Source organism: Ochotona curzoniae, unplaced genomic scaffold, assembly GCF_017591425.1.
Source record: "Ochotona curzoniae isolate NIBS_2020 unplaced genomic scaffold, NIBS_Ocur_1.0 patch179, whole genome shotgun sequence".
NCBI lineage: Eukaryota > Metazoa > Chordata > Mammalia > Lagomorpha > Ochotonidae > Ochotona > Ochotona curzoniae.
The window spans coordinates 9,669-34,919 of record NW_024466727.1 but is presented as its reverse complement, the minus strand read 5'-3'; the positions used below and the strand labels follow the sequence as shown (position 1 = coordinate 34,919).

The 25,251-nt window shown below is 57.1% G+C and overlaps 1 protein-coding gene across 1 annotated transcript; it reads left to right on the top strand.

Annotated features, from left to right (window-relative positions):
• Positions 1–1,910: 1,910 nt before the first annotated feature.
• Positions 1,911–25,002, top strand: LOC121166621 (histone deacetylase 5-like). The gene is made up of 25 exons (XM_040995833.1): positions 1,911–2,484; positions 14,513–14,772; positions 15,115–15,259; positions 15,389–15,503; positions 15,692–15,822; positions 15,986–16,132; positions 16,214–16,326; positions 16,651–16,782; positions 16,902–17,124; positions 17,989–18,203; positions 18,363–18,638; positions 19,349–19,514; positions 20,070–20,203; positions 20,487–20,607; positions 21,048–21,097; positions 21,240–21,347; positions 21,636–21,691; positions 21,792–21,879; positions 22,705–22,824; positions 23,019–23,116; positions 23,296–23,414; positions 23,744–23,877; positions 24,389–24,473; positions 24,626–24,794; positions 24,881–25,002. The coding sequence occupies exons 1-25, from the start codon at positions 2,337–2,339 to the stop codon at positions 24,918–24,920; spliced, it is 3,393 nt and encodes a 1,130-aa protein (XP_040851767.1). The 5' UTR covers positions 1,911–2,336; the 3' UTR covers positions 24,921–25,002.
• The last annotated feature ends 249 nt before the right edge of the window (positions 25,003–25,251 follow it).

Sequence of the window (25,251 nt, the reverse complement as noted above, 5' to 3'; positions counted from 1 at the left end):
AGAGGACAGGTGTCCCTGGCTCCATGCCTGGAGTAGGGGGCAAGGAGGGGCCGGCAGGGGGGCTCCAAAATAGCAACTGTGACATCAGGAGGGGGGGTGAATGTAGACCCAGGAATAACTAAGCTATTAAAAGGCTCCAGTGAGGTCAGGAGGCCAAGTGGGAACTCTGTACCAGTGGGAGGCATAGGCTGGGGAGAAGAGGCAGCGCAGAAGTGTAGTGGGCAGGCAGGCAGCACCAAGCCCCAGGGTCCCAGCAGGCTCCAAGGGTGCTGGAGAGAGCCTGGATGCAGATAATTCTTCGTTCTTCCAGCCTCAAGTCTGTTCCTGCTTGGGCCTGGGAGTCCTTGTATCTGTTAACGGAAGCCTAGGGCTGGCTTCACGCATTCTCTTGCATGAGAAGCAATGTAGTATAGTGGTTGGAGTTCAGTGTTTAGCTTTGTTTTTTAAGATTTACTTATTTATTTTTAAAGATTTATTTATTTATTGGAAAGTCAGATATACAGAGAGGAGAAGAGACAAAGAGGAAGATTCTCCGTCCGCTGATTCACTCCCCAAGTGACCGCAATGGCTAGAGCTGAGCCAATCTGAAGCTAGGAGTCAGGAGCCAGGAGCCAGGAGCCCCCTCGGGGTCTCCCATGCGGGTGCAGGGTCCCAAGATTTTGGGCCATCCTCAACTGCCCTCCCAGGCCACGATCAGGGAGCTGGATGGGAAGCAGGGCTGCCGGGATTAGAGTCGGTGCTCACATGAGATCCCGGGGTGCAAGGCGAGGACTTTAGATACCAGGCTACTGTGCCAAGCCCAGGATTTATTTTCCTTGGACAGGCAGATTTACAGAAAGAAGGAGAGACAAAGAGAAAGATCTTCCCTTCTCTGGCTCAGTCCCCAAATGACTACAATGGCCAGAGCTGAGTTATCCAAAGCCAGAAGCTAGGAGCTTCCTCTTGGTCTCCCACGCAGATGCAGGGCCCAAGCACTTGGGTTATTCTCTTCTGCTTTCCCAGGCACATTAGCAGGGAGCTGGATCAGAGGTGGAACAACCTGGACTAGAACCGGTGCCCATGTGGGATGCCAGTGCAAAAGGCGGAATCTAACCCTAGAGCTCAGTTCTCAACATCAGATACCCTAGCCCTCTGTGTGTGTGAGCAGCTATGTGACCTCAGTGGGTAACTTCATTGCTCTAGGCCTCAGTTTCCCAACATGTCCCCAACTTCCAAGGTCATCGTGCAGGATCAATGAGTGAGATGATGTAGGTGATGCTCCCAGCATTGCATGTGGTGGGTTGCCAGGCAGGGAAGTTTGCTGTTATCTGAAAATAGGCTGCTGCTCCCTGGTCCCCTGTCTCCTTGCCTGGTCTGGGCTGAAGCCTGCCCAGGACCAGGCTGCCTGCCCCTTGGAAAGCAGCTCTGGAGGCCCACACTGCAGAAAGGATGGGAACCATTGAGCCTCTGCTGAGGAGGGGTCTACCTGCTGGTGGAGGGCATGGGGAGGCACCTCCTTCCTCCGTGGGACGGTGAACTCTAGTGCAGCTCTTATGAGAGCTCCATGCAAGATGCAAGGTTAGGCCAAGGGGTGGGGTGTTTGTTCCCCCACCGTCTCCTGATTCCTTCACCTGCTCATGGATGGCAGGAGGGGAGACAGGATCCAGTCTGGCTTCTTGGTCAAGCCCCTTGCCAAGAGTAGCAGCCGGAGCTGCTCCTAGACGACGCCTGAGTACCCTGGCCTGTGCCCTCCCTCGGCCCAGCCTCTGGCCACCCAGCTCTGTGGCCTTGGCCCTGAGTGCCGGCCCATCCCCCTCTCCTGGCGCTTCCTCCTGGGGTGGAACGCGCCTCCCCCATGGGGCCTCCGCCAGGCCGGGCTCCTGGCAGCGGGCCGGCGGCTCCCTGAGCATGCTCCACCTATTTATAGACAGGGCCCTCCCCCAACTGCTATTTCAGTCTCCTGCCAGCTGCCGGCGGCTCATTCGGGAAGGAGGAGCAGGGAGCCAGGCCCAGAGCTGTCACCCGGAGCTGGGAGGGAACACACAGAGCCCGCCAGCCTGCCTGCCCGCCGAGCTCCCCTTCCTGTCCCCTGAGTGCCCAGCCAGACCCCAGTTCCTGGGAACGGAGGCCGGGCCAGTGGCCGGTGCCCCTCTGGGGTGAGCTAGACTGCAGCTCCAGGGCCTCTGGGCCCCTCCTGCTTCTGCTGCCTCTAGGAGCGCCTGGCCCGGATGAAGCGCCTCCCCGCAGAGCGGGTACCCGCCGCCGCTGCAGCGGCCTGAGGGAGCCCCGGAGCAGTGTGGACTGTGCCGGCACCTTCCCCCCAGCCGGTTCCCCGCCTCGGGCGGCCCCTCCCTGGCATGCTGCTGGTGCCCAAGGCGCAAGGGCTGGTGGAGATGTTGCAGACCATCTACGAGACAGAATCCTGTTTCTCGGCAGATGGCACATCAGGCCGGGAACCACCCTTGGAGATTTTGCCGCGGACTTTGCACAGCATCCCGGTGGCAGGTAAGTGCCTTGGTGTCCCTGCCCACCCTTTACTGTTGGGCATCCTGGTCCCTGGGAGACTGAGTACAATGCTCTGAGCCCTGCCCAGATGGGATCCTGCTTCAGGCTTCCTCCAAGGTGTCTCATCATCCGTAGGGTTCGGGGTGGGGGCAGAGGGAGACCGTGTTCACAGGTGGACTTCCCTTCCCATGCCTCAGAGTCTGCCTTCCCCTGAGCCTGTCAGCTGCATCCTGCCAGTTACCTTGGCTTCCAACAGGGTCCATCCCAACTGCTGGGGAGAGGGGGTTACTCGAGGATCCTGGCCTAGTTGGCACCAGGGTCAGAGGGGAGGAAGTGGGTCAGGGACCTGCCTGTTCCCCGTTTTGGGGCAAGGGCAGAAGCTGAAGCTGGGGTGTCCACAAGGATCAAAGTGATCCCAGCTGCCTTGACTTGTTCTTGGAGGGGCTGGAGGATTGAGTGCAGTGACTTTAGTAAGTCCCCAAACGGGCTCTTATGAGGGTTGGACCCTAGTGGAGGAGGTTCCATGCAGTTGTGGGAAAGCTGGCTACCACAGCTCTTGGCTCCCCCATATCTCCCTTCTTCCTGGGCCTTGGAGATGCAGAGGAGAGGTGTTATTCTGGCTCTAATGGCCTTCAAGACCTCTCTTAGCCCTGGCTTGAGGATGCCCCTTTGTTAGCAACGATGCTTTTAGACCTGGGTTGGGGGTGGGGTTCCCAGAGCTGGGCCACTCCTGTCCTCACTCCCAGGAACCTGTTGGCACCATCAGGCCTTCCTGGCACAGCCTCCCCACCAGGCCGGCACTACAAGATGCTTCCTCCAGGGAGGGGCCTCCTGGATCTGTGCCCACTTGGCCCCTCCTGGCAGTGGCTTGGCACTCAAGTGTGTGTATGTGTGTATCTGTGTGTGTGTTTGCACGCACACACACGTGCATATGTGTCCTTGCCTCTGGATGCAGGGGAGTTGATCTGAAACTTCAAATTAGAAGGTGGGAAGTGTGTGCCGCTGCAGGTTCCGGGGTTCCTGGGGCTTGCTTGGCTCAGGGCTATGAAGGGATAAGGTTACAATGCGACTGGGATGTGTCAGAGGGCGAATGTTTGGGGAAGGTTTGGAAAATCCTTGGACCATGTCCTGCCATCCGCCTGGGCAGGGATACCCAAGCATAGTGTGGGGGCATGGCCTAGAAACCAGCCCTGCAAGGTACTGTGTGGGCTCCTGTGACATGGGACAGTATCCACAGAGGCACTGGCTCCTGCCCAAGTCTAATTGAATCTACAGCTCAAACTGAAGATGCTTCCAGCCTCTGTGACCCAAGGTGGTCTCTTGCAAAGCAAGGGGATGGCCATGCTGAGTGTCTGCTGGGAGCAGCCCTACCCTGAGGCTTCTCAACTAGACCATCCCATCCTGTCGCTGCTGTTCTGTCACCTGTCAGCAGCAGCTGGCTCTCACCCAAAGTTTCCTCTTCACCTTTCAGATTAGACCTCAGGAATCATATAGGCCGGACCCCTGCTGCCTGGTTCCTTTCCTAAACCCACCTGCCCCTCCATCTAGATCCTGGTCTCCCCCACCTCGACACTGCCTGGCCTTCTGTGTGGTGGCATGGTCCCTGCTGGCAGGACGGAGGCATGAGTCACCCCAGCGGCTCGGAGAGAGGCCTAAGAATGTTCTCCCTGCGCAGCTCTGATGCTGTGTCTGTGACGCGGCTCGGGACGGATATAGGCCTGGAGCTCACTGCCTCGCTTTTTTTTTTGGACTCTGGAATGTAAATAGATGTTTCAAATAGAAACGCTTTAACCTTTGGGTTAAAAAAAAATCCACCCGGGATAAACATGGCCATGAGGGCTCAGGCTGCCTGGTGATTCCCTCCCTTCCCCTCCCCACCACCGCCTCCTTTTCCCATCTCTTGATCCCTCTCCAGACAGGATGCCGAAGCCCAGGCTGGGCAAAGCAGGTGTTGGGATGCTCTCTAGGGTCATATGTAAGGCGCAGGTCTTCCTAGCCCAGGGTGTAGGGAAAAGGCCTTTTTCAGGGTGGTACCACTTGCCATCTCCAGCGGCAAGATGTGAAAACCCTGTTTGATCGGTGGCCTTTCTCTTTGGGCTGTTTTGGTCACTGCCGTGTCCCGCACCCAGCATAGTGCTCAGTACACAGATGAATGAATGTTACACAAGGGGCTGGAGCCCAGGGCTGCTGATCGGATTCTAGGGTTTGCCCCTCCGGGTGAATAGCCAGCTGCAGTGCAGGGGAGGCAGAGCTTAAGCCCCCCAAGGTGTTGGCTCCTGTCTGCCATTTCTGCTGCATGAGACAGGGGAGGTAAATCTCGGAGGTCTTCCTCGGTAGATGAGGTCTCTGCCTGGCGACTCTGCCATGGCCCAGCATGCCGTGGGCACCTCCATTAGCCAGGCCCACTCCCAACCTGGGGAGTTTGAATTTGTTTCTGAAATATTTTATTTAAAAGGTAGTTAGAGAGACAGAGTAATGTTCGCTCCCCACTTGGTCACACTATTCCAGGGTTTGGTCAGGTGGAAGCCAGGAGCCTGGAGTTCCACCTGAGTCTCCCGCTTGGGTAACAGGAACCCAAGCACTTGGGCCATCTTCTGCTGCTTTCCCTGGTGTATTATCAGGATACTGGGTGGGAGGTGAAGCAACCAGAACTTGAATCAGCAGCCATAAGGGATACCAATGTTGTAGGTGGTAGCTTTACGTGCTAAGCTGTAATGTCCCGGAGTTTGGATTTTTTTAATTTATTCATTTTTATTGGAAAGGTAGATTTACAGAGAGGAGAGACAGAGAGAAAGATCTTCCATCCGCTGGTTCACTCCCCAAGTAGCTGCAATGGGTAGAGCTAAGCTGATCTGAAGCCAGGAACCAGGAGCTTCTCCTTCATGGGTGCAGGGTTCCAAGACTTTGGACCATCCTCTGCTGTTTTTCCAGGCCATAGCAGGGAGCTGGACAGGAAGTAGAACAGCCAGGATACAAACAAGCGCGTATATGGGCTGCTGGTACTTGAAGAAATGGAAGATTAGTCAGTTGAGACAATGCTCCAACATCAAGTTTGAACTCTTGTAAAGGATTTACAGGAACACAGAGTTGGGGAATTCCCTGTCCCCTCCTGTGGGCTCTGGACTCCCTTGCACACTTCAGGCTTGGGCTGATGCAAGGCCACTGTGGAGCTGGTGCTGGGTCTGCGAGAGCCTCCATGCCAGGAAGGGTTACTATGGCTGCTGGGAAGTGCAATGGGGTTAGTTTGACCCTGGGACTTTGTCTGGATGTTCCTAGTCATGCTCTTCAGGCCATTCCAAGCGTGGCTGTGTGTGCAGGTGTTGGCTGCCTGAAAGATGGGAGGGTGGGTCTCTGCTAGGATGGAAACTAACACTGTCAGGTTCCAGGAGACAAGGGTGCCACATTCCTTTCTTCTTTTCTCTCTTTGAAGAAGTTGTTAACAGCACCAGTTCATTTTATTTTATTCTATTTTTTAAAATTTATTTTTATTATAAAGTCAGATATACAGAGAGGAGGAGATCCTGAGGGGAAGATCTTCTGTACCGATGATTCACTCCCCAAATGACTGCAGTGGCCGGTGCTGCATCGATCTGAAGCCAGCAGCCAGGATCCTCTTCTGGTCTCTCACATGGGTACAGGGTTCCAAGGCTTTGGGCCGTCCTTGACTGCTTTTCCAGGCCATAAGCAGGGAGCTGGAAGGGAAGCAGGGCCGCTGGGATTAGAACTGGCACCCATATGGGATCCTGGCGCTCAAGGTGAGGACTTTAGCCGCTAGGCTATCGCCATGTTATATGTTACAGCCATTCTCTGCTACTTTTCTAGGCCACAAACAGGGAGCTGGACTGGAGGTGGAGCAGCCAGGACATGAACTGGTGCCGTTATGAATCCTGGCACTTTGCAAGGGAAAGATTAGACAATTGAGCTATTGCTCTGGGCCCACTTTATTCTATCTTTTCTCCCCATTCTATTTTTAAGAAAGATTTATTTACTTATTTTAATTTGAAAGAGTGACAAAGAGAGATTTTTTTCAACTGCTAGTTCATTCCCCAAAGAGGTACTACAATAGCCATGGCTGGGCCAGGCTGAAACCAGGAGTCAGAAACTCTATTCAGGTCTCCAGTGTGGATAGGAGATGCATAAGCACCTGGGCCATCTTTCTGCCCTTCCCAAGTGCATTAGCAGAAAACTGGGTCAAAAGTGGAACAGCTGGAGAGCCCAGCACGGTGGCCTAGAGGCTAAAGTCCTCACCTTGAATGCACCAGTGTCCCATATGAGCCTCAGTTCTAATTCTGGCAGCTCCACTTCCCATCCAGCTCCCTGCTTGTGGCCTGGGAAAGCAGTTGAAGGTAGCCCAAAGCCTTGGGACCCTGCACCCCTGTGGGAGACCTGGAAGAAATTTCTGGCTCCTGGCTTTGGATCAACTCAGCTCCAGGGCTATTGTGGTCACTTGGGGAGGGATTCATTGGACGAAATATCTTCCTCTCTGTCTCTCCTCCTCTCTGTATATCTGACTTTGCAATAGAAAGTAAATAAATAAAATCTTTAAAAATAATAATAATAAAAGTGAAACAGCTGGAACTTGAACTGGTACCTACAGCATTGCAAATAGCAGCTTACATTGCTGCACCAAAACATGGACCCTCAACAGCTATATTGTATTATTGAGGAGGGCCACAAAGGCTAAGAAGCTTGCCCAAGATCCCAGAGTAAGTGGGCGCTGGGATCTGAGCTCCAGTGTCCGTGAGGCTGCTGTGGACCCATATAGTTCTTTTGTTTTATTTACATGCATGCTCATGCCAGTGTATATGCTGAGCAGTGGCAGTGTGGGCCAGATGTCAGCTCTGCTTCCCCTTCAGCTAGATGCCTTGGACAGTGGGCGACATGCCCAACCTTACATGGTGGGCCAGGCTGTGAGCCTCTGGAGTTTGTGCTTCCAGAGGGTGGGAATATTTCTGTCTGTTGCGAGCCCCTGGGGTCCCTATTTCCCTCCCTATGAGGATTTTTTCTGAGAGGAGAAGGCAGCTAGGGATAAAATTAAAAACCTGTCCCCTGCACCACAGTGTCCCTTTCCCCTCCCCTATTGCCTCTCTTCCCCCACACTGTCTTTCCCTCCGCTGCCTCCTCCCCACTACCTCTTCCCCTCTTGTTTGTGAGACCTTCAGCTGTCCCTTCCCCGCTGCACAGCTGTCAGACAGGAAGCCAGATGAACTGTGTCCACACGCAGCTGTAACAGCTGCCTGGTTGGCTGCAGACAGGAGTGCTGGCTACCCCCAGGGGCAGCGGTTCTCAGACTTGCAGTTGGATCAGGATGACCAAAGAAGTGCATTGCAATGCTGATTCCCAGGCCCAGGTTTGGATTTTCTAGGGCAGCCCAGGAACCAACATTTAAAAAAAAAAAAAAAAATCTGGGAAGCAGAGAGACAGAGTTAGAGATACACCCAGAGCTCCTGTCCTTTGGTTCACTCTGCAGGTCCTTGCAGTGGCCCCCAGCCCTAGCCAAAGTCTGCAGCTGGGAGCTCAATCTGTGTCTCCTATGTGGTGGGCAAGGACCCATTGACTTGAGTCCTTGTGCTTCCCTCTCAGGGTCTGCATCTATAGGAAACTACAATCGGAAGCCAGAGGCTGATGTTAAAAATAAGTACACCTGGGCCCGGCATGGTGGTCTAGTAGCTAAAGTCCTTGCCTTAAACGCGCCGAGATCCCGTATGGGCGCTGGTTCATGTCCTGGCAGCCCTGCTTCCCATTCAACTCCCTGCTTGTGGCCTGGGAAAGCAGTCAAGGATGGCCCAAACCCTTGGGACCCTGTACCCATGCGGGAGACCCAGAAGAGGCTTTGGGCTTCTGGCTTCAGATCAATGTGGGCTTCCCAATTGACCTTTTAATGGCCAGTGCCCATTCTAGTAACTAGTGTTTCAAACTTGTGTTTCTGATGGTTCTGATGTGGGTTGGCTCAGACCACGCTAGGACAAGGGCTTGGGATTCAGCAGAATGTCACTGAGTATCACCAGTGTCCCTGGAAGGCCCTGTGGGGGCCTGTGCAGAGGGAGGGAGGCCGTCGCTCAGTTCGAAGCGAATTCGATTCCCAGCAGTCTGGAGAGAGAGAGGATGTTTTGAGACTCTGGGGAGCAGGTGTCTAAACCCCAGCCGGTCAAGGGTTGAGGGGTTATGGCAAGTGGCCAGGTGGGCAGGGCACTCCACGGCTGCTTGGGGACTGTGCTGTTGTTGGGAGCGGAGACTGATCTCCCAGCCTGGGGTGGAGGGGGTGGGGAGTTGACAGCTTCAGCAACAGCTGCAGCCTTTTTTGCATGGTTAGTGTACCTTCGATCGCCCCCAGCTTTGTCCCCAAGTATTTTCTGGGAGTGGCTGGGAGATGGAAGTGTGATTCTCCTCCAGACAGCCTCCACAGCCCAGGCACCAGAGGCTTACGCCAGGCTCTGGATCCCCTGGGCTAAGAGTCCTGCAGAGTTGATGCCTGCGTGGGGTTCAGACCTCCCCTCCACCTGGCCCTCTGCTTCTGAGTTCTCATGTTCCTATAGCTAGCCAGGCACCCTGTTTACATCCCTGACATAGAAACTAGCTAATTCTTCCAGTTCTCATTAAATTGGGAACAACTGGAGCCAATGCTGTGGCGTAGCATGCTAATTTTCCAGCTGTGGCACTGGTGTCCCATAGGGGTGCTGATTCTTTTTTATTTGTTTATTTATTTTTATTGGAAAGGCAGATATACAGAGAGGAGGAGAGACAGAGAGGAAGATCTTCTGTCTGATGATTCACTCCCCAAGTGACCGCAATGGCCAGTGCTGTGCCGATCTGAAGCCAGGAGCCAGAAACTTCCTCCAGGTCTCCCACATGGGTGCAGGGTCCCAAGGCTTTGGGCTGTCCTTGACCACCTTCCCAGGCCACAAGCAGGGAGCTGGATGGGAAGTAGAGCTGCCAGAATGAGAACTGGCACCCATATGGGATCCCAGTGCATTCAAGGCGAGGACTTCAACCGCTAGGCCACTGCGCCAGGCCCAGGGGTGCTGGTTCTTAACTTCCCATCCAGCTCTCCGCTTATGGGCTAGGAAAGCAGTGGAGAATGGTCCAAGTCCCTGGGACCCTACACCCACATGGGAGACCCAAAAGCTCCTGGCACCTGGCTTTGGATTAGCTCAGCTCCAGGGCCTTTGCTTGGGTAGTGAGCCAACAGATAAAGGATCTCTCTCTCTTGTTTTCCTCTTTAAATATATGCTTTTCCAATAAAAATAAATCAATATTTCTTAAAAGTTGTAACAACCCTTAGGATTTCCCCTCCTGTTTTTTAGTGGTGGGGGGCAGGCTTGGAGCAGAAAGAGACACAAAGAGGAGGAATTTAAGTGCTGGCCCCTCCACCTTCCCTTTCAGGTGACCTTGAACAAGTAGCTTCCCCCTCTTGCTTTGCTTTGCTCCTCTTGAAATGGGGTGGTGAGTTGCTGGGGCACTACATGTTGCAGCTTTACCCGCTATACCACAGAACCAGTTGCCAAGTGGCACTTTAACCTCTTCACCAAGCAGAGTGATCCTTCTTGGTGTTGGCAAGGTGGGTGGGAGATTTCTCTCCTGTGCAGGCCTTCAGGTGTTGGCCACTCTGGAATGGATGGTGTGAGGCCCACAGGAAGGGCTTGTTTGGGCCAGGGACCCAGAATTTCCTCAGGTCATTCTGAAGTTAGGCTGGCGGGGATTCTGAGCCTGGCACCTGCAGTGTCCCAGGGTTCTGGCCGCATGTGATTCTAAGTCTTTTCCTAATCTTTGTACTTTTGGAAGCCTTCTGAGAAGTGGGCGCGAGGCTTCCTGCGTTATCAGATTGGAGACACAAGGGCCATGAATGCCATACCTGGCTGGTACCTCCTGAGGTCCTCTCGGGCCACATGGCCAGCTCTTCCACATGCGTCTTCATGAGCCGAGGTGCTGGGTGGAGGAGCAGTGACATACTGGGGTGGGGTGGGCAGTGAGGTGCTCTGCCTACTCCTGGCCTGCCTGGAGCTCTGGGAGGCATCTAGTGTCTCAGCAATTGGCGCACCTACCTTGAGCCCCCGGGGTCCTCCTACTCCACAGCCATTACGTGATGTGTCTTCACTCGCACTACTTGCACGGGTTGTGAAAATTGCTAGGTGAGAGCCTTACCCAGCTGGTGCCTGTGGAAATAGCGTCTGCATGTGGTTGGACCTGTTGCGCCTAAATTGGCCACTCCAGTCACGTCAGAGCACCAAAATAGATCATGGGAAACCGTCCCTGGTGGGGAGGGGTCACGGTGTGGGCCGGGCAGGTCAGGAGACAGCCAGTGAAGGCAGCCGCTGGCCACCCAGCCTGGAGAGGCAGGTGCTGAGGACTGGAGTGCAGGGGTGCAGGGGAAGATGCCACCCCCGAGTGATACCTCCCCCTGGTGCTGGGAGAGGGCTTGCCCCTGCCATTGGGCGTCTCCATCTGCCGCATGTCAGAGCCAGGCTGAGCAGGCTGGGAGTCAGGAGGCCTGGGTTCAGAGCCCTGTCGCAGCTGTGTGGCTGGCCGGTCCTCAGCACGGCTGAACCACTAAGAAGCTTGGTTTCCTTGCCTGGTCACCAGTGGCTGAACTCAGTGATTTCAAAGGGCTGTTTCCCTCTGTGCCCTCAGAGTTAGAGACTGCACCGGCATCAGCATTCCAGGCCACTCAGAACCCCTGGTTCATACCTCGGGTCCTCTCTGTTCTTCACCTTCAGTGGCTGGTGGCCCCTTGAACGGGATCTTTTTGGAACTAGGAGGTATGTGTTTTTGCCTGTTGGCAGCTAGATCTGCTTCTTGTTTTGTTCCCTAAGGTGCCACCAAGACCTGCCTCTCACAGATCTGCTTGGAGGCCATGGTCCTTTCCTGGGATACCCTGTTTTTAGACTAAGTCCATGCTGGCAGTGCTCCTGGGGCTTGTCCCATCTGCCTTGGCATCATGTCTGCCTGAGGAACCTGGTGCTTCATGGAGCCACTTGAAGAACGTGCTGTGGGAGCCCTCCCTGAGTTGAATGGGCTTCTGAGACAGCCTGGGAGAAAGTTGCACTTAAGTGTCACCACTGCCTGGTCGGTTGTGCCCAAAAGTCAGGCAAGGCAGCCCCTCTTGAACCAGGGCTCAGTAGCTGAAACATCCTGCCCTGCTTTCCATCCTGGGCCAGCCCTGCAGCATGCTGTCACTCCCAGGCAGCGGGGCTGGGGCAGGGCCTGCCCAGGAGCCCTGGCTCCTCCCTCCACAGGAGGGCGCTGTATTATGCCTGGTTTCTCTAGACTACCTGCCACTGCAGCAGGGTGACAGCCACGCTGAGCAGGAGGACCCAGGGTCTCACCTCCGCCTGTGACCTGACCATGCAAGTAGGTTCTTTGCTCGAAGCACGCAGCCCACAGACAACCTCCTAGGGAATCTGCTCCTGATGCACCTGCTTCTGTTTCTGGAATCTCTAACCTTCCTCAGTCCATGGGGAGGCAGTTAAGGGCCTCTTCCTCTCTGGACACACCCACTTCCTCCTCCAGGGGCTGGCTTCTGGTGGGAGATGCTGCCACCTGCTCTGCTCATGCCGAGCTGGCAGAAGGTGTAACCCCCCTCAAGGGGTGCAAGCCAAGCCAGACTGCAGGCTCTGCTGAGCAGATGATATCCTGGGGACTCCATGGCCCACCCCCTTCTCCAACTGCAGCCAAGCTAGGGCCCCTTCCCTTTTGTGGGAAGCTGGGTTGTTGCGTTATAGACCCATGAAGTGTGGCCTGCAAATACTTATTTTTCCATGCTTCCCACTTCATGGGATAGGCTGTGTAGCAGGACCCTCTGGCTACTTTGCCATCTGCATGCCCAGGGGGCTGTGGACTTGACCTGTCTGTGGGGGGAAATTCTGCTCGCCTGGGCCTGTGTGCTTCATGTGGGCCTCCTGTGAGGGAAGCCAGCCCTGCTGGCTACAGTTCCAGCCCATGGAGGATTATTTGCTGGGAGCCAGGAGCACTTGGACCCCTGCCTTCCCTGGGCGGGTTGGCATCCGCCTCCTGCAGCTCCAGAGCTGCTGGGAGCAGCAGGTTGAAGCCTGTCCATCTCTTGGCAGAGTGATCCAGGTGCCCTGGGCCAAGCCAACCCTGCCCGAGAGCAGATGACCCTCCAGCTGGGTTGGGGCCTCTCTGAAGGCTCTCTCCAGAGGCTGCCTCATTCTACTCCTTGGGGCGGGGGCCAGCTACCTCAAGGAGGACCCTCTGTAGTTCCCAGGTGCCCTGTTGGTGTTTGGGCAGGGGACAAGTTCTGTGTGTTTGTGTGTCCACACGCGCGCATGCAGCCCCACCCTCCTGGCCACATCTGGCCACTCCTGCAGATGTGGCTCTGGCCTTGTGGCTGCAAAGTCGTCAGTGTGGCTGGCAGGAAAACCACAGAGGAATGTGCCGCGCTGGGGGACTGGGGGCTGGTGGGGCTGCAGAGAGCATCCTGCTCAGCCTTTAGCTTCTCCCACCAATCCTTTCCTTGGGGGAGAATCCCTGGGGCCACGGCCCAGCAAGAGAGTAGCATGGCCTTTCTTGGCTTTGTTCCTGCCTTGGTGACACCCATTCAGTGGAGAGGAGAGATCCAGGTCCCTCCTAGCCCACCCTGTGCTCCCTCCAGATCTCCTCCCCATTGTTGATGAAGGCCTGGAAGAGGCCAGCTCACAGGCTGTTGTGGGATCTTGGGGGCCTTTCTCCTCCAAGCATGGGTTAGAGGGACCACGTGACCACCAGAGAGGCTTCTCTGGTGCCCGTGGCCTCCTTGGACTGTAGCGAGGCCAGTGAGGACTTTCATTGGAAAAAAGAAGTGGGAAAGAAACAAGATGAGGTCGCCCTGCCTCTCACTTCCTCCTTCCCAGACAGTGCATCCTGCTTTTCCCTTCCTGCCCGTGTGGTCAGGAGGCTTCTGCGGGGACATGGGTTGGGCTTGGGGCTCCCTGCTGCTGTGCTGTTTGCCCCGTTGCCCTGGCAACCACAGGGCAGTGATGGGGAGTGGCATTCAGTGACCAGAGAGAGGACAGTGTGCAGCCCCAGGAGGTTGAGGTGCAGCCTTCCCATGAGCCATTGCAACCTTTTATGCGTCCTAGGGTTTAGGGACCAAGGTCTTAAAATCTAGCAGACCCAGCCCTCCCTCCCCTGCTCCAACATACACTCCTTCCCTTGGGGTCCTCTCTGGGGCTGGAATCCCAGATCCCTCACAGCCCAGCACTCCCCTTTGCCCTCACCCTTCTTCCTGTCTGATTCCTTTTCCTTTCCTGTCTCCTCCTCCCACCTCCCCCCAAGGCACAGCTGCTCTTGGACTCGCTCTATATATAGAGGCTTTTGCAGGGTAATTACAATAAAACTGTTGAAAGGAGATAATCCAGCAAAGGAAGCTAGTCTGACTCCCAGCCTCCTCCTGTCCCTGGCTCAGTGCAGTCCTGCATCCCATTCCCCAAAGTCTCCTGTCCCCCTACTACCCACACCTCCCTTTTCCCAGAGCTGCTCCTTGCGCCCTCTTTACACCAGCTGGGTGTGAAGCAGAGAAAAGGAGAGATAGTAGTGGAGATTAGAGGGTATCTACTTGCCTCCTGTCTACAGAAGGGGCCTGGCTGCCAGCCCCTCTGTGCCCAGTTTATATTCTGCCATGGTGGAGAGAGAGAGGAAGAGGTACAGGATGCTGGTAAAGGCAGAGAGACTGGATTCACCACCTATTGCTCTCATCACCTGGCCTCATCTGGTCACATGACTTAAGCCTGTTTAAAGCTGTTTTCTTGGTGGTAAAGTGGGGTTGATCACAACATCTAAGTCATAGGTAGCTGACCTGAAGAGGCCATCTGTGTAAGGGACCCAGGATTAGCTGCCCAAGCACTGCGCTTGTGCTTGAACATACTTTCTTACTGAAATTTGTGACTTCAACCTGCTGTCATTCAGGTGGTAGGCTGTGACCGCACAAGGAATTTGACCCTTCTCCAGCCTGCCCAGTCGCTCCCTGGGATGCTAGCAGCTGTGGGGTTTGGGGACTGAGCCCACTGACTCCTGCCTGTTCTTGTGCCCACAGTGGAGGTGAAGCCAGTGCTGCCAGGAACCATGCCCAGCTCCCTGGGTGGCGGGGGCGGAGGCAGCCCGAGCCCGGTGGAGTTGCGGGGTGCTCTGGGCGGCCCTGTGGACCCTGTGCTGCGTGAGCAGCAGCTGCAGCAGGAGCTTCTGGTGCTCAAGCAACAGCAGCAGCTGCAGAAGCAGCTACTGTTTGCTGAGTTCCAGAAGCAGCACGACCACCTGACCCGGCAGCACGAGGTCCAGCTGCAGAAGCACCTCAAGGTGGGTCAGGGGGCAGATGCCAATGGGAGCAGGGAGCACCTAAACCTCCCATCCTAGCCCTGGACATGGCCCTCCTCACCCCTCACCCCACACCCCTGCGGCAGCAGAAGATACTAACGGACAAGTGCAGAGGGTGGGTACTGGTGAGGGACAGAGGACACAGACTTCCCATCCCAGCTCGGGGCCTGGCTTGCCTCACCCCCACCCCACACCCCTGCAGCAGCAGCAGGAGATGCTAATGGACAAATGCAGGGGGTGGGTGCCAGTGAAGAAAAGGGGACACAGACCTCCCCTCCCAGCTCGGGGCCTGGCTCACGTCACTCCTGCCTTGCACCCCTGCAGCAGCAGCAGGAGATGCTGGCAGCCAAGCGGCAGCAGGAGCTGGAGCAGCAGCGGCAGCGGGAGCAGCAGCGGCAGGAGGAGCTGGAGAAGCAGCGGCTGGAGCAGCAGCTGCTGATCCTGCGCAACAAGGAAAAGAGCAAAGAGAGTAAGAGGGGAGGAGTGGGGGTGGGGTGGGGTTCCAGGACCTGTCCCTGGTTCCAGAGTTGAGGGAGTGGGGTGTGTGTGGGGGTGACCCTTTTTCAGACCCCCAGGTAACCTCCACTGTGTCCCACAGGCGCCATCGCCAGCACCGAGGTGAAGCTCCGGCTCCAGGAATTCCTCTTGTCAAAGTCAAAGGAGCCCACGCCAGGCGGTCTCAACCATTCCCTCCCACAGCACCCCAAATGCTGGTAATGGCACTGGGCAGATTCTGGAGGGGGAGGGCAGGAGGGAGGGCTGCTGCTATTTCCTGGGAGAGGAGGCTCCCCCCCCACTTCCCCATCCCTGATCTCTTTACACCTGTCTAGGTGTAGAGACAGGAACACAAAGCACCAGGTGTTCACCCAGCCCTGCTTCTGTCCCCATTCTCCTCCCCCAGGGGAGCCCATCATGCTTCTTTGGACCAGAGTTCCCCTCCCCAGAGCGGCCCCCCAGGGACGCCCCCTTCCTACAAACTGCCTTTGCTCGGGCCCTATGACAACCGTGATGACTTCCCTCTACGAAAGACAGGTGAGCTAGGGCCCCACCTGCTGCTACCCTCACCCCCGCTTGATGGCACTGGCAGGGCTCCTGGGGGGAGAGAGGGGACCAGGACCAATGGGGTAGGGTGGGGGAGCGGGGCTGCAGCTGTGCTCATGTGGATGCTTCTGAAGCCTGACTGTCTTCCCTTCAGCCTCTGAGCCCAACTTGAAAGTGCGTTCGAGGCTAAAACAGAAGGTGGCCGAGCGGAGAAGTAGTCCCCTCTTGCGTCGCAAGGACGGGACTGTTATCAGCACCTTCAAGAAGAGGGCGGTTGAGATCACGGGCGCTGGGCCTGGGGGTAAGGGGCTCCTGCTTTATAGGGGTCTTGGAGTGGCAGGGGCTCAGAGCAGGCCCAGGTGACAGCCCCCGTCTCCCGTAGTGTCGTCTGTGTGTAACAGTGCTCCTGGTTCCGGCCCCAGTTCCCCCAACAGCTCACATGGCACCATTGCCGAGAACGGCTTCACCGGCTCAGTGCCCAACATCCCCACCGAGGTACAGGTCAGGCCCCCAGTGGGGCCAGTGTGGTCGTGGGGGTGGGCGTGAGGGCCAGAGCTGCTGTCTTTCCCTTTCCCAGTCTGTCTGCCTGAGCGTTCCCAGCAGAGGCCTTTCTTGTCCACATGGGTAGGCAGGAGGGTCCTTGCATGGACTTGAAACTTCCGTGGGGGCTCTGATGCCTCAGTCAGCCCAGCTGGAATGTAGGGTGGGAGGTGTGGAGCACCTTTTCCGGGACCTTGGCCTTGGCTGCAGGCTGCCTGCCCTTGCCAGCTCCCCTTGGCTCGCTCTCATGCCTGTCTCTCCCCCCTGACTGCTCCCCAGATGCTCCCCCAGCACCGGGCCCTCCCTCTGGACAGCTCCCCCAACCAGTTCAGCCTCTACACGTCTCCCTCTCTGCCCAACATCTCCCTAGGGCTTCAGGCCACGGTCACTGTCACCAACTCACACCTCACCGTAAGTACCGACCTCTGGTATGGATCGCTGCCCCCATGTGCCTCTCACGCCCTGCGCAGAGCTGGGGTATGCACAGGATGTTGGTCCCTTATCTGTGTCTTCCTCCATCCTTTGCCCAGGCCTCCCCGAAGCTGTCGACGCAGCAGGAGGCCGAGAGGCAGGCCCTCCAGTCCCTGCGGCAGGGCGGCACGCTGACGGGCAAGTTCATGAGCACATCATCCATCCCAGGCTGCCTGCTGGGTGTGGCGCTGGAGGGTGACGCTGGCCCCCACGGGCATGCCTCCTTGCTGCAGCACGTGCTGCTGCTGGAGCAGGCCCGGCAGCAGAGCGCCCTCATCGCTGGTGAGTGGGCTGGGGGGCCCCTCCTTCCTGGGGGCTCAAGTCAGGGACAGGCAACCAGGGAGACTCCCTCGTCCTGACACAGCTCCTCTCAGCAGCACTGCTGAGTTCTCCTACCTTCTGGAAACACGGAATACATACAGAAGGCAGGCGCTGTGCAGGCGGCTGTTCTGGACCATTTGCTGCTGTCATGAAGCCCGTATTACAGAGCTGCCCTGTCCAGTAGAGTAGGAACACAGTCCAGACCACACACACCATTCATGTAGTCACAGCAGAATGTAGAAGCAGATGGCACTGATGTTACAATATACATTTAACTCAGTATAGCCAGAATACTCTCACTTCGACGTATGGTTCTCAGTGAGTTCCTTGACTTTGGTTTCACACTGCCTGTGCGCTATAGCGTGTGTGACATTGCCAGCACATGTTTCAGGGGGCTCTTGCAGCCCATGGCTGTGGGATTGGTTGACATGACATCCGTCATTTAGTCCTTAAGTAGCTCTTGCCCTGCTAAAAGGTTGAGCTTCAAAGGGACTGACCCTGGTCCCAGGCCTTTGCAACCTGGCAGGTTATGAGGAGTGGAAATCCAGGATCAGGGAGTTCTTGACGCCATTATGGAGAGCTAGTTAGTGGATACCCTCACACCTGCGAAGACCCGGGAACATGTGTGCACTCAGTTCAGCAAACCAAATTGGGAGAGTGGGGGAGTCCGGAGGGGAACTGCTACAGGCGGCATCTCAGCTGGGCACCTGCTCTTGGAAGGACGGGGGAAGAAGGAGGCTTAGGTTTGGGGATGGGAATTCCAGGAGGGCCAGATGGGGCATGTAGGTGCCCTGACAATGGGGCTTCTCACCTCTATACCCACAGTGCCGCTCCATGGGCAGTCCCCACTGGTGACAGGGGAACGTGTGGCCACCAGCATGCGGACAGTGGGCAAGCTCCCACGGCACCGGCCTCTGAGCCGCACACAGTCATCGCCACTGCCGCAGAGTCCCCAGGCCTTGCAGCAGCTCGTCATGCAGCAGCAGCACCAGCAGTTCCTGGAGAAGCAGAAGCAGCAGCAGCAGCTGCAGCTGGGCAAGGTGAGCCCAGGGAGGCCGAGGTCCTGGGAGACAATGTGCTGCATTCTGCGATGGGGCAGCAGCCACTGTGTGGAGCCACCCCCAGAGCACGTGGTGGATGCGGGGTACAACCCAAAGGAAGCCCCGCCCAGCTGATGGGCCTTGTGTTCTGCCCCCCAGATCCTCACCAAGACAGGGGAGCTGCCTAGGCAGCCCACGACACACCCGGAGGAGACTGAGGAAGAGCTGACGGAGCAGCAGGAGGCCTTGCTGGGGGAGAGCACTTTGACCATGCCCCGTGAGGGCTCCACGGAAAGTGAGAGTACCCAGGAGGACCTGGAGGAGGAAGAGGAGGAGGAGGAAGAGGAGGATTGCATCCAGGTCAAGGATGAGGAGGGCGAAAGCGGCCCCGAGGAGGGACCTGACTTGGAGGAGTCCAGTGCTGCTTACAAAAAGGTGCCCCTCCCTGCCTCTTCCCACCTCTGTCTACCCAGGTCCCAGACCCTGACAACCCCCGTGTGTACATTCCAACCCCCTTCTTTGCACCCCCGCTTCCCTCTCTCTGTTGGATGCAGCTGCTTAACCATGCAGGAGCTGCCTTCTGAACAGAGGAAAGAGGCCAGGAGGGAGTGGAAGGGAGGCGCTGCTTGTGTGGGTCTCAGAGTCTGTGCCCCAGTCTGCCAGCCCCCACCATATCTACGACGGCCCCCGCTTCAGTTTATGTGTGTGCATGTGTAACCATGGCCTGAATCTGCGTTTCTGCCTGCGTCGTCTCCATGCGTGCGTGTACGTGTGTACACACACGCCCCTGCTGTTACTACAGTCTGCCTTGTGCCTAGCAGCGCTCTGTGCTCCATTCATTGCGGACACAGCCGAGCCCTCTGGGCCTGACTCATCCCGCCCCCGCCCCCACGCCTTCCAGCCTCTTACCTCAATGCTACTCTTTGGTGTGACTCATCCTGCCCCCCCATCCCTTTCTATCTCCGAGGAGATGGTGAAGAGAAGGCTGAAGTGTCTCCTGTCCCTGGAGAGAACAAGTGGGAGGAGGTGGGGGAAAGAGATCTGGAAGATCTGGGCTGGACCAGGGCTCCCTTGCAGGGCCCCTGGGTACCTGCCCTCGCTCCCGGCTTGGCTGAGCCTCACCCCAGCTCCTTCTGGCTTTCCAGCTCTTCACAGATGCCCAGCAGCTGCAGCCTCTGCAGGTGTACCAGGCACCCCTCAGCCTGGCCACTGTGCCCCACCAGGCCCTGGGCCGCACCCAGTCCTCACCTGCTGCTCCTGGGAGCATGAAGAGCCCCCCAGACCAGCCCACTAAGCACCTCTTCACCACAGGTGAGCCCCTTCCCCTGTCCCACTGCTATTGTCCCATGCACCAGGTACCAGGGGACCTGGGCATAGCATCTGGCCCCAAAGTCAGGGCCAAGACACAGCTAGAGACTCTTGGACACCTTGCAGGTACCGTTCCTCTGTACCCCACAGTCACATAGGGAGGTGAAAGCAGCCTTCTGCCCACATCCAAGCACTCACCTGACCTGGCACATTGCCTTATGAGCCCTGAGCTCAGGGTGGGGAGAACCCACAGGGTCTCTGGAGTTTTGCCCTTATGAAGTCAGACTGAGGCCTTGGTGGGTTTTGGAAACTCATCCCCATAAGGCTGCCTAGGGTCCACCTGAAGATGGAGCCAAGTCAATAGCGGGAAGCAATGGGGAGTAGTGCACATGGCCTAGGGCAGGCTCTGTGGGGAGGGGATGTGCTGGGGCAGAAGCTGGAGAGGGTGGGAAGCAGATGGGGTGAGGGAGAGCTTGTAGGTCCTGTGAGGATGGTGGCAGCCAGGCAGTAGTACTGGGCCCAGAATGGGGTTGGCTGACACATGGCTGTGTGGCCCAGGTGTGGTTTACGACACGTTCATGCTGAAACACCAATGCATGTGTGGGAACACACACGTACACCCTGAGCACGCCGGCCGCATCCAGAGCATCTGGTCCCGGCTTCAGGAGACGGGCCTGCTCAGCAAGTGTGAGGTGAGGGACCCCTCCTGCCCTAGCCCCAGGTCGCATCTCCTTCTCTCTCTACCCCCAGACCTGGGGCCACATCCTTGACCCCTCAGGCCAGCCTTGTAACCTGTTCCCTCCAGTTTCACCAGCCAAGATGGGGGAGGATCCTGGAGTAGAGGGTGGGTCTCTGGTCTGGGGAAGGGGCTGTGCACCTCCTGAGGCCAGACAGTGCTTCTGTGTGTCCTGTGCTGTGAGGAAACAGGGCTCTGGACCCTTCTGGGGGGGACTGTCTCCCTGGTCTCTCTTGTAGCGCATTCGGGGGCGCAAAGCTACACTGGATGAAATCCAGACAGTGCACTCCGAGTACCACACTCTGCTCTACGGGACCAGCCCCCTCAACCGGCAGAAGTTGGACAGCAAGAAGCTGCTGGGTGAGCCAAATGCACAGGGCGCGTGGCCCACGGCATGTCCAAGGTTTGAGGTGTGATGAAGTGGGGGCTGTCAGGAAGACCTTGTGGTCTGCGTGGGCTCAGGTCATGGGGAATCACCTCCAGAAGGCGCTGTGAGTCTGAATACACAGTGAACCATGCAGGCAGATGGGAGAAGGACCAAGGAGGCGCTTGATGCTTGTGCTGGGGGTGGGGTAGGATAGGGGAGTAGAGCTTGTGCTTTGTCCTCTCGGCCTATTGTACCGCTCTTTGCCCACCTGCCTCCCGGAAGCAGGAAGCCCCCCAGAAAAGGACAGGCAGCTGCCAACCTATGTGGGTGGCAGAGCCCTGTCCCGTGCCTGGGTCCTTTCATTTCCTATGACCGAATTTGCTGCTCTGGCAGGTGAGGTCACTTCCAGACTAGCTTGCCCCTTCCCCTGCAGGTCCCATCAGCCAGAAGATGTATGCCATGCTGCCTTGTGGGGGCATCGGGGTGAGTAAAGTGGTTCTCCTAGCCCCCGCCCTCCCTTCCCACCCACTGTGACTACTTGCTCGCTGTTTAGGTGCCACTGTCTCCTGTGCTTGCCTTCCCCCTGCAGGGGGCTGGCTGTAACCTGCTCTGCTGCCCCCCATAGGTGGACAGTGACACCGTGTGGAACGAGATGCACTCGTCCAGTGCCGTGCGCATGGCCGTGGGCTGCCTCGTGGAGCTGGCCTTCAAGGTGGCTGCGGGCGAGCTCAAGGTGAGGTTGTGTCTGTGGCCTTGGTGACCCTTTACTTGGTCCTGTGTTCTCAGCCTCAGCTTCCCCTCCGCGAGGCACAAGGGGTTGGGGATCCCTAGGGACCCAGCACCCCTGTTTGCTGGCTCTTGTGTGTGCTGGGCAGCCATGGCGACGAGTAGTTATTGAGTATATGTGAACATGGCCTGTGTTCTCTTTCCTGCCTGGCTGTGCTGCTCTCCTGTGTTCACCTCTTCCTGGGCCACCCCATCTTCTGGTCTGTCCATGCCCTTGGCCCTCTGTCCTCTGTAGAATGGATTTGCCATCATCCGGCCCCCAGGACACCACGCCGAGGAGTCTACCGCCATGTGAGTGATGCTCCACGTGGGTCCTTACCTCTCGGCCTGGGCCTTCTGTTTCTTGCCAGTGCAGCTGACCTATCCACCCTCTCTTCCCTGTGCCCTTCAGGGGATTCTGCTTCTTCAACTCGGTAGCCATCACAGCCAAACTCTTGCAACAGAAGCTGAACGTGGGCAAGGTCCTCATTGTGGACTGGGTAGGTAGTGAGCTGGGGGCTAGGTAGGGCTAGGATCACACTTAGCCCTTGGAAGGAGGAAGTCCCCCCACAGCCCATGTACTCCTCCTGTGGGGTCACCAGCCTGGTCCTCACCTCCCAGGAGGGGTTCCTCATCACAGATGGAGACCCCAGGGCATTCAGCCCCCTTACCATCTTGGTCCCCTCTGTGCAGCCTCAAGCAGCCCAAGGGGATTTGCTACTGTAAATAGTAGTGGCCCAACTGCCATCAATAACAGCCCCTTTCCCTGACTCCAGACAGGAGCCAGCCATGTGCCAGGGATTTGTCTAGTACTTGGCCCCAGTGCTGCTCGTGGTTGCCTCGAGTACTAAGAACTACGATGTACGTTTCTATACAGGAAGGCACTGGGGGGTGATCTGCTCAAGGTCTCTCAGTCAGGGATGGTGGCACCTGGTGTTGCCCCTTCTGCCTTTGCTCCATTGGCTGCTTTCAGACCCTGTGCTGCCCATGGAGCGAAAGGCTCCTGGCAAGGCCGGGACTCTCACCAAGCCCTATTTTTTTGGCTTAGGAATTCATGTACATGTCAGATCCTTCTGAAGACTTTCCCTGTTTGGTGGTAGTTGCTCACTACCCTTGCTGCATATGCCCAGGCTGTCTAGTGGAATGGGAGTGGCAGGGCCAGGAGCCGCTCCCCAGGACTGATCCTGCCTTGTATAGCTGGGAGCCCAGGGAGAGCTTAGACCCAGAGCACACTGTCGGGTGGGCAAGGGAGTGCTGGGAATTCTGACATTTGGGTGAGTCAGTGCTTGGCCCACTTGCCAGCTGCTCCCCCCTCTCCCCTCCAGGACATTCACCATGGCAATGGCACTCAGCAAGCATTCTACAATGACCCCTCCGTGCTCTACATCTCCCTGCATCGCTATGACAATGGCAACTTCTTTCCGGGCTCTGGGGCTCCTGAAGAGGTATGGTTCCTGGGCACCAGTTGGGTGCCTCTGAGATGCAGCAGCCTGGGGCCTAGTGGGAAGCCACAAGGCCTGGAGGGGGTGGTGCTGGTACCTGGGGGAGTCAGCAGAGGTCAGTGGGTGGGGCTGAGTCAAGGCTGGGATCCCCTGGCAGCAAGAGTAACCATCCCCCCTCCCCCATTTCCCACTGCCAGGTTGGTGGAGGACCAGGCGTGGGGTACAATGTGAATGTGGCATGGACGGGAGGTGTGGATCCCCCCATTGGAGATGTGGAGTACCTGACAGCCTTCAGGTGGGGACTGACAAGGGCCCAGGTTGGGGTGGGAGTCTCCTGGACCCTGTAGGGGGAGGGGCAGCGGGCACTCAGCTCAGTGTAGGAGGAAGGGGGGAGTGTGTCTGTGGCTGGGGAACTGAACGGGGCGAGGTGTGGCCCAGCCGTCTGCTGGGTCAGCTTGGGCCATCCCTTTGCAGGACAGTGGTGATGCCCATTGCCCACGAGTTCTCACCTGACGTGGTCTTAGTCTCTGCTGGGTTTGATGCCGTTGAAGGACATCTGTCTCCACTGGGTGGCTACTCTGTCACCGCCAGATGTGAGCCTGCTGGGGAATCCAGGGGGGTGTGGGACAGTGAGCTTGACATCGCGTGGGGCAGGGGGCCAGTAGGCTGATATGGCAGGGGGAAGGGGGTTGGGGGCTGGCCTAAGATTTAGAATCACACTGAGCGTGTCCCTCTGCCCTTCCTCTCTGACCCTGGCCTTGGCTGTAGGAGGCAGCCCATGCCTTTGCTCAAAGTGCACCCAGCCTGTTAACAGCTAAGCTTCCCTCTTGTGCTGTGCTATCTCACTTGCTTTTTCTATCCTCTTACCATTTCTTGAATTATTGTTTTTACTGTCATCCTTTCCTTCATCCATCCCCTCAAGGTTTTGGCCACTTGACCAGGCAGCTGATGACACTGGCTGGGGGCCGGGTGGTGCTGGCCCTGGAGGGAGGCCACGACTTGACCGCCATCTGTGATGCCTCTGAAGCCTGTGTCTCGGCTCTGCTCAGCGTGGAGGTGAGGGCTGCAAGGTGGAGCCCACCAGCCCATCCCTTCTCTGGGTCAGGCAGTGCCAAGGGCCTTACTGGCAGGATGTCCCTCAGTCCCAAAGATGGCTTAGGGGGATGATTATCATGCCATAGAGGGTTAAGCTATTTGGCACACTTGCGTCTCGACATATCAGAGCTCTGGTTCGAGTCCTGGGTCCTCTGCTTCCAATGTAAATTGCCCTGTTAATGTGCCTGGGAGAGCAGCAGAGGATGGCCCAAGTACTTGGGCCCTTACTGCTCAGCACAATTGGGGAGTGAATTAGTGAATGGAAGATCTCTGTTGCTGTGTCCTTTCAATAAATGTGTGGTTTTTTTTAAAGCATTAAAAATTAGACATTAAAAATAAAATAAAGATGCTTGGTAGCTGGTTAGGGCTTCCTGTACAGCCCTGTTGCAGAGGATCCCTGGGGCCGGGTGGGGGCAGTAGAGGGGCAGGCCTTCCCCCCACACACACCCTAATTCTCTTCTTTCCCCACCAGCTGCAGCCCCTAGATGAGGCAGTCTTGCAGCAAAAGCCCAACACTAACGCAGTGGCCACGCTGGAGAAAGCCATCGAGATCCAGAGTGCGTGGGCACAGCAGGGACAGGCACAGGGGGTCCAACCTCTGCCTGCCCTAGGGGCAGGGCTTGTGGGAGTGCAGGGCTGGGGACGTCCCTCCTCCCATACCCCATGGGCACCCCCAAGGGGTGACACCCTGCCTATTGCTCCTCCCCAGGCAAACACTGGAGCTGCGTGCAGAGGTTTGCTGCTGGTCTGGGCCGCTCCCTGCGAGAGGCCCAGGCAGGTGAGACGGAGGAGGCCGAGACTGTGAGCGCCATGGCCTTGCTGTCAGTGGGGGCAGAGCAGGCCCAGGCTGCCACCGCTACCCGGGAGCACAGTCCCAGGTAAGGCCCTGCCAGCTGTGTGTCCTCGCCTGAGCTGTGCCCCATAATGCCCACACTCAGTGTCTACCCTGTGCTTGTGCCCACAGGTCGGCAGAGGAGCCCATGGAGCAGGAGCCCACCCTGTGACACCCCAGCCCCCATCCCTCTGGGTGTCATCATTGTGATTTTGTTTATTTTTTCTATTAAAAACAAAAAGTCACACATTCAACAACTTGTGCCGTGTGGATCTATCAGCCTCTTTCTCCTCACCCCACCCATGGCCCACATGTCAAGTCGAGTCTGCTTCCTTTGTGGGGATTGGTACTGCTCCTGCTGGGGCCCACCTGCCCTGGTTGTAAGCCACACCCACTTCCCCGCCTCTGTCCTCCCCCTCAGCTCTAGCTCAAACTGGGGACTGGGTTGCCTCTGGCTCCTCTCCCACTGTAGAGAAGCAGCAGAGGTGGCGCCTTGGTTTAGC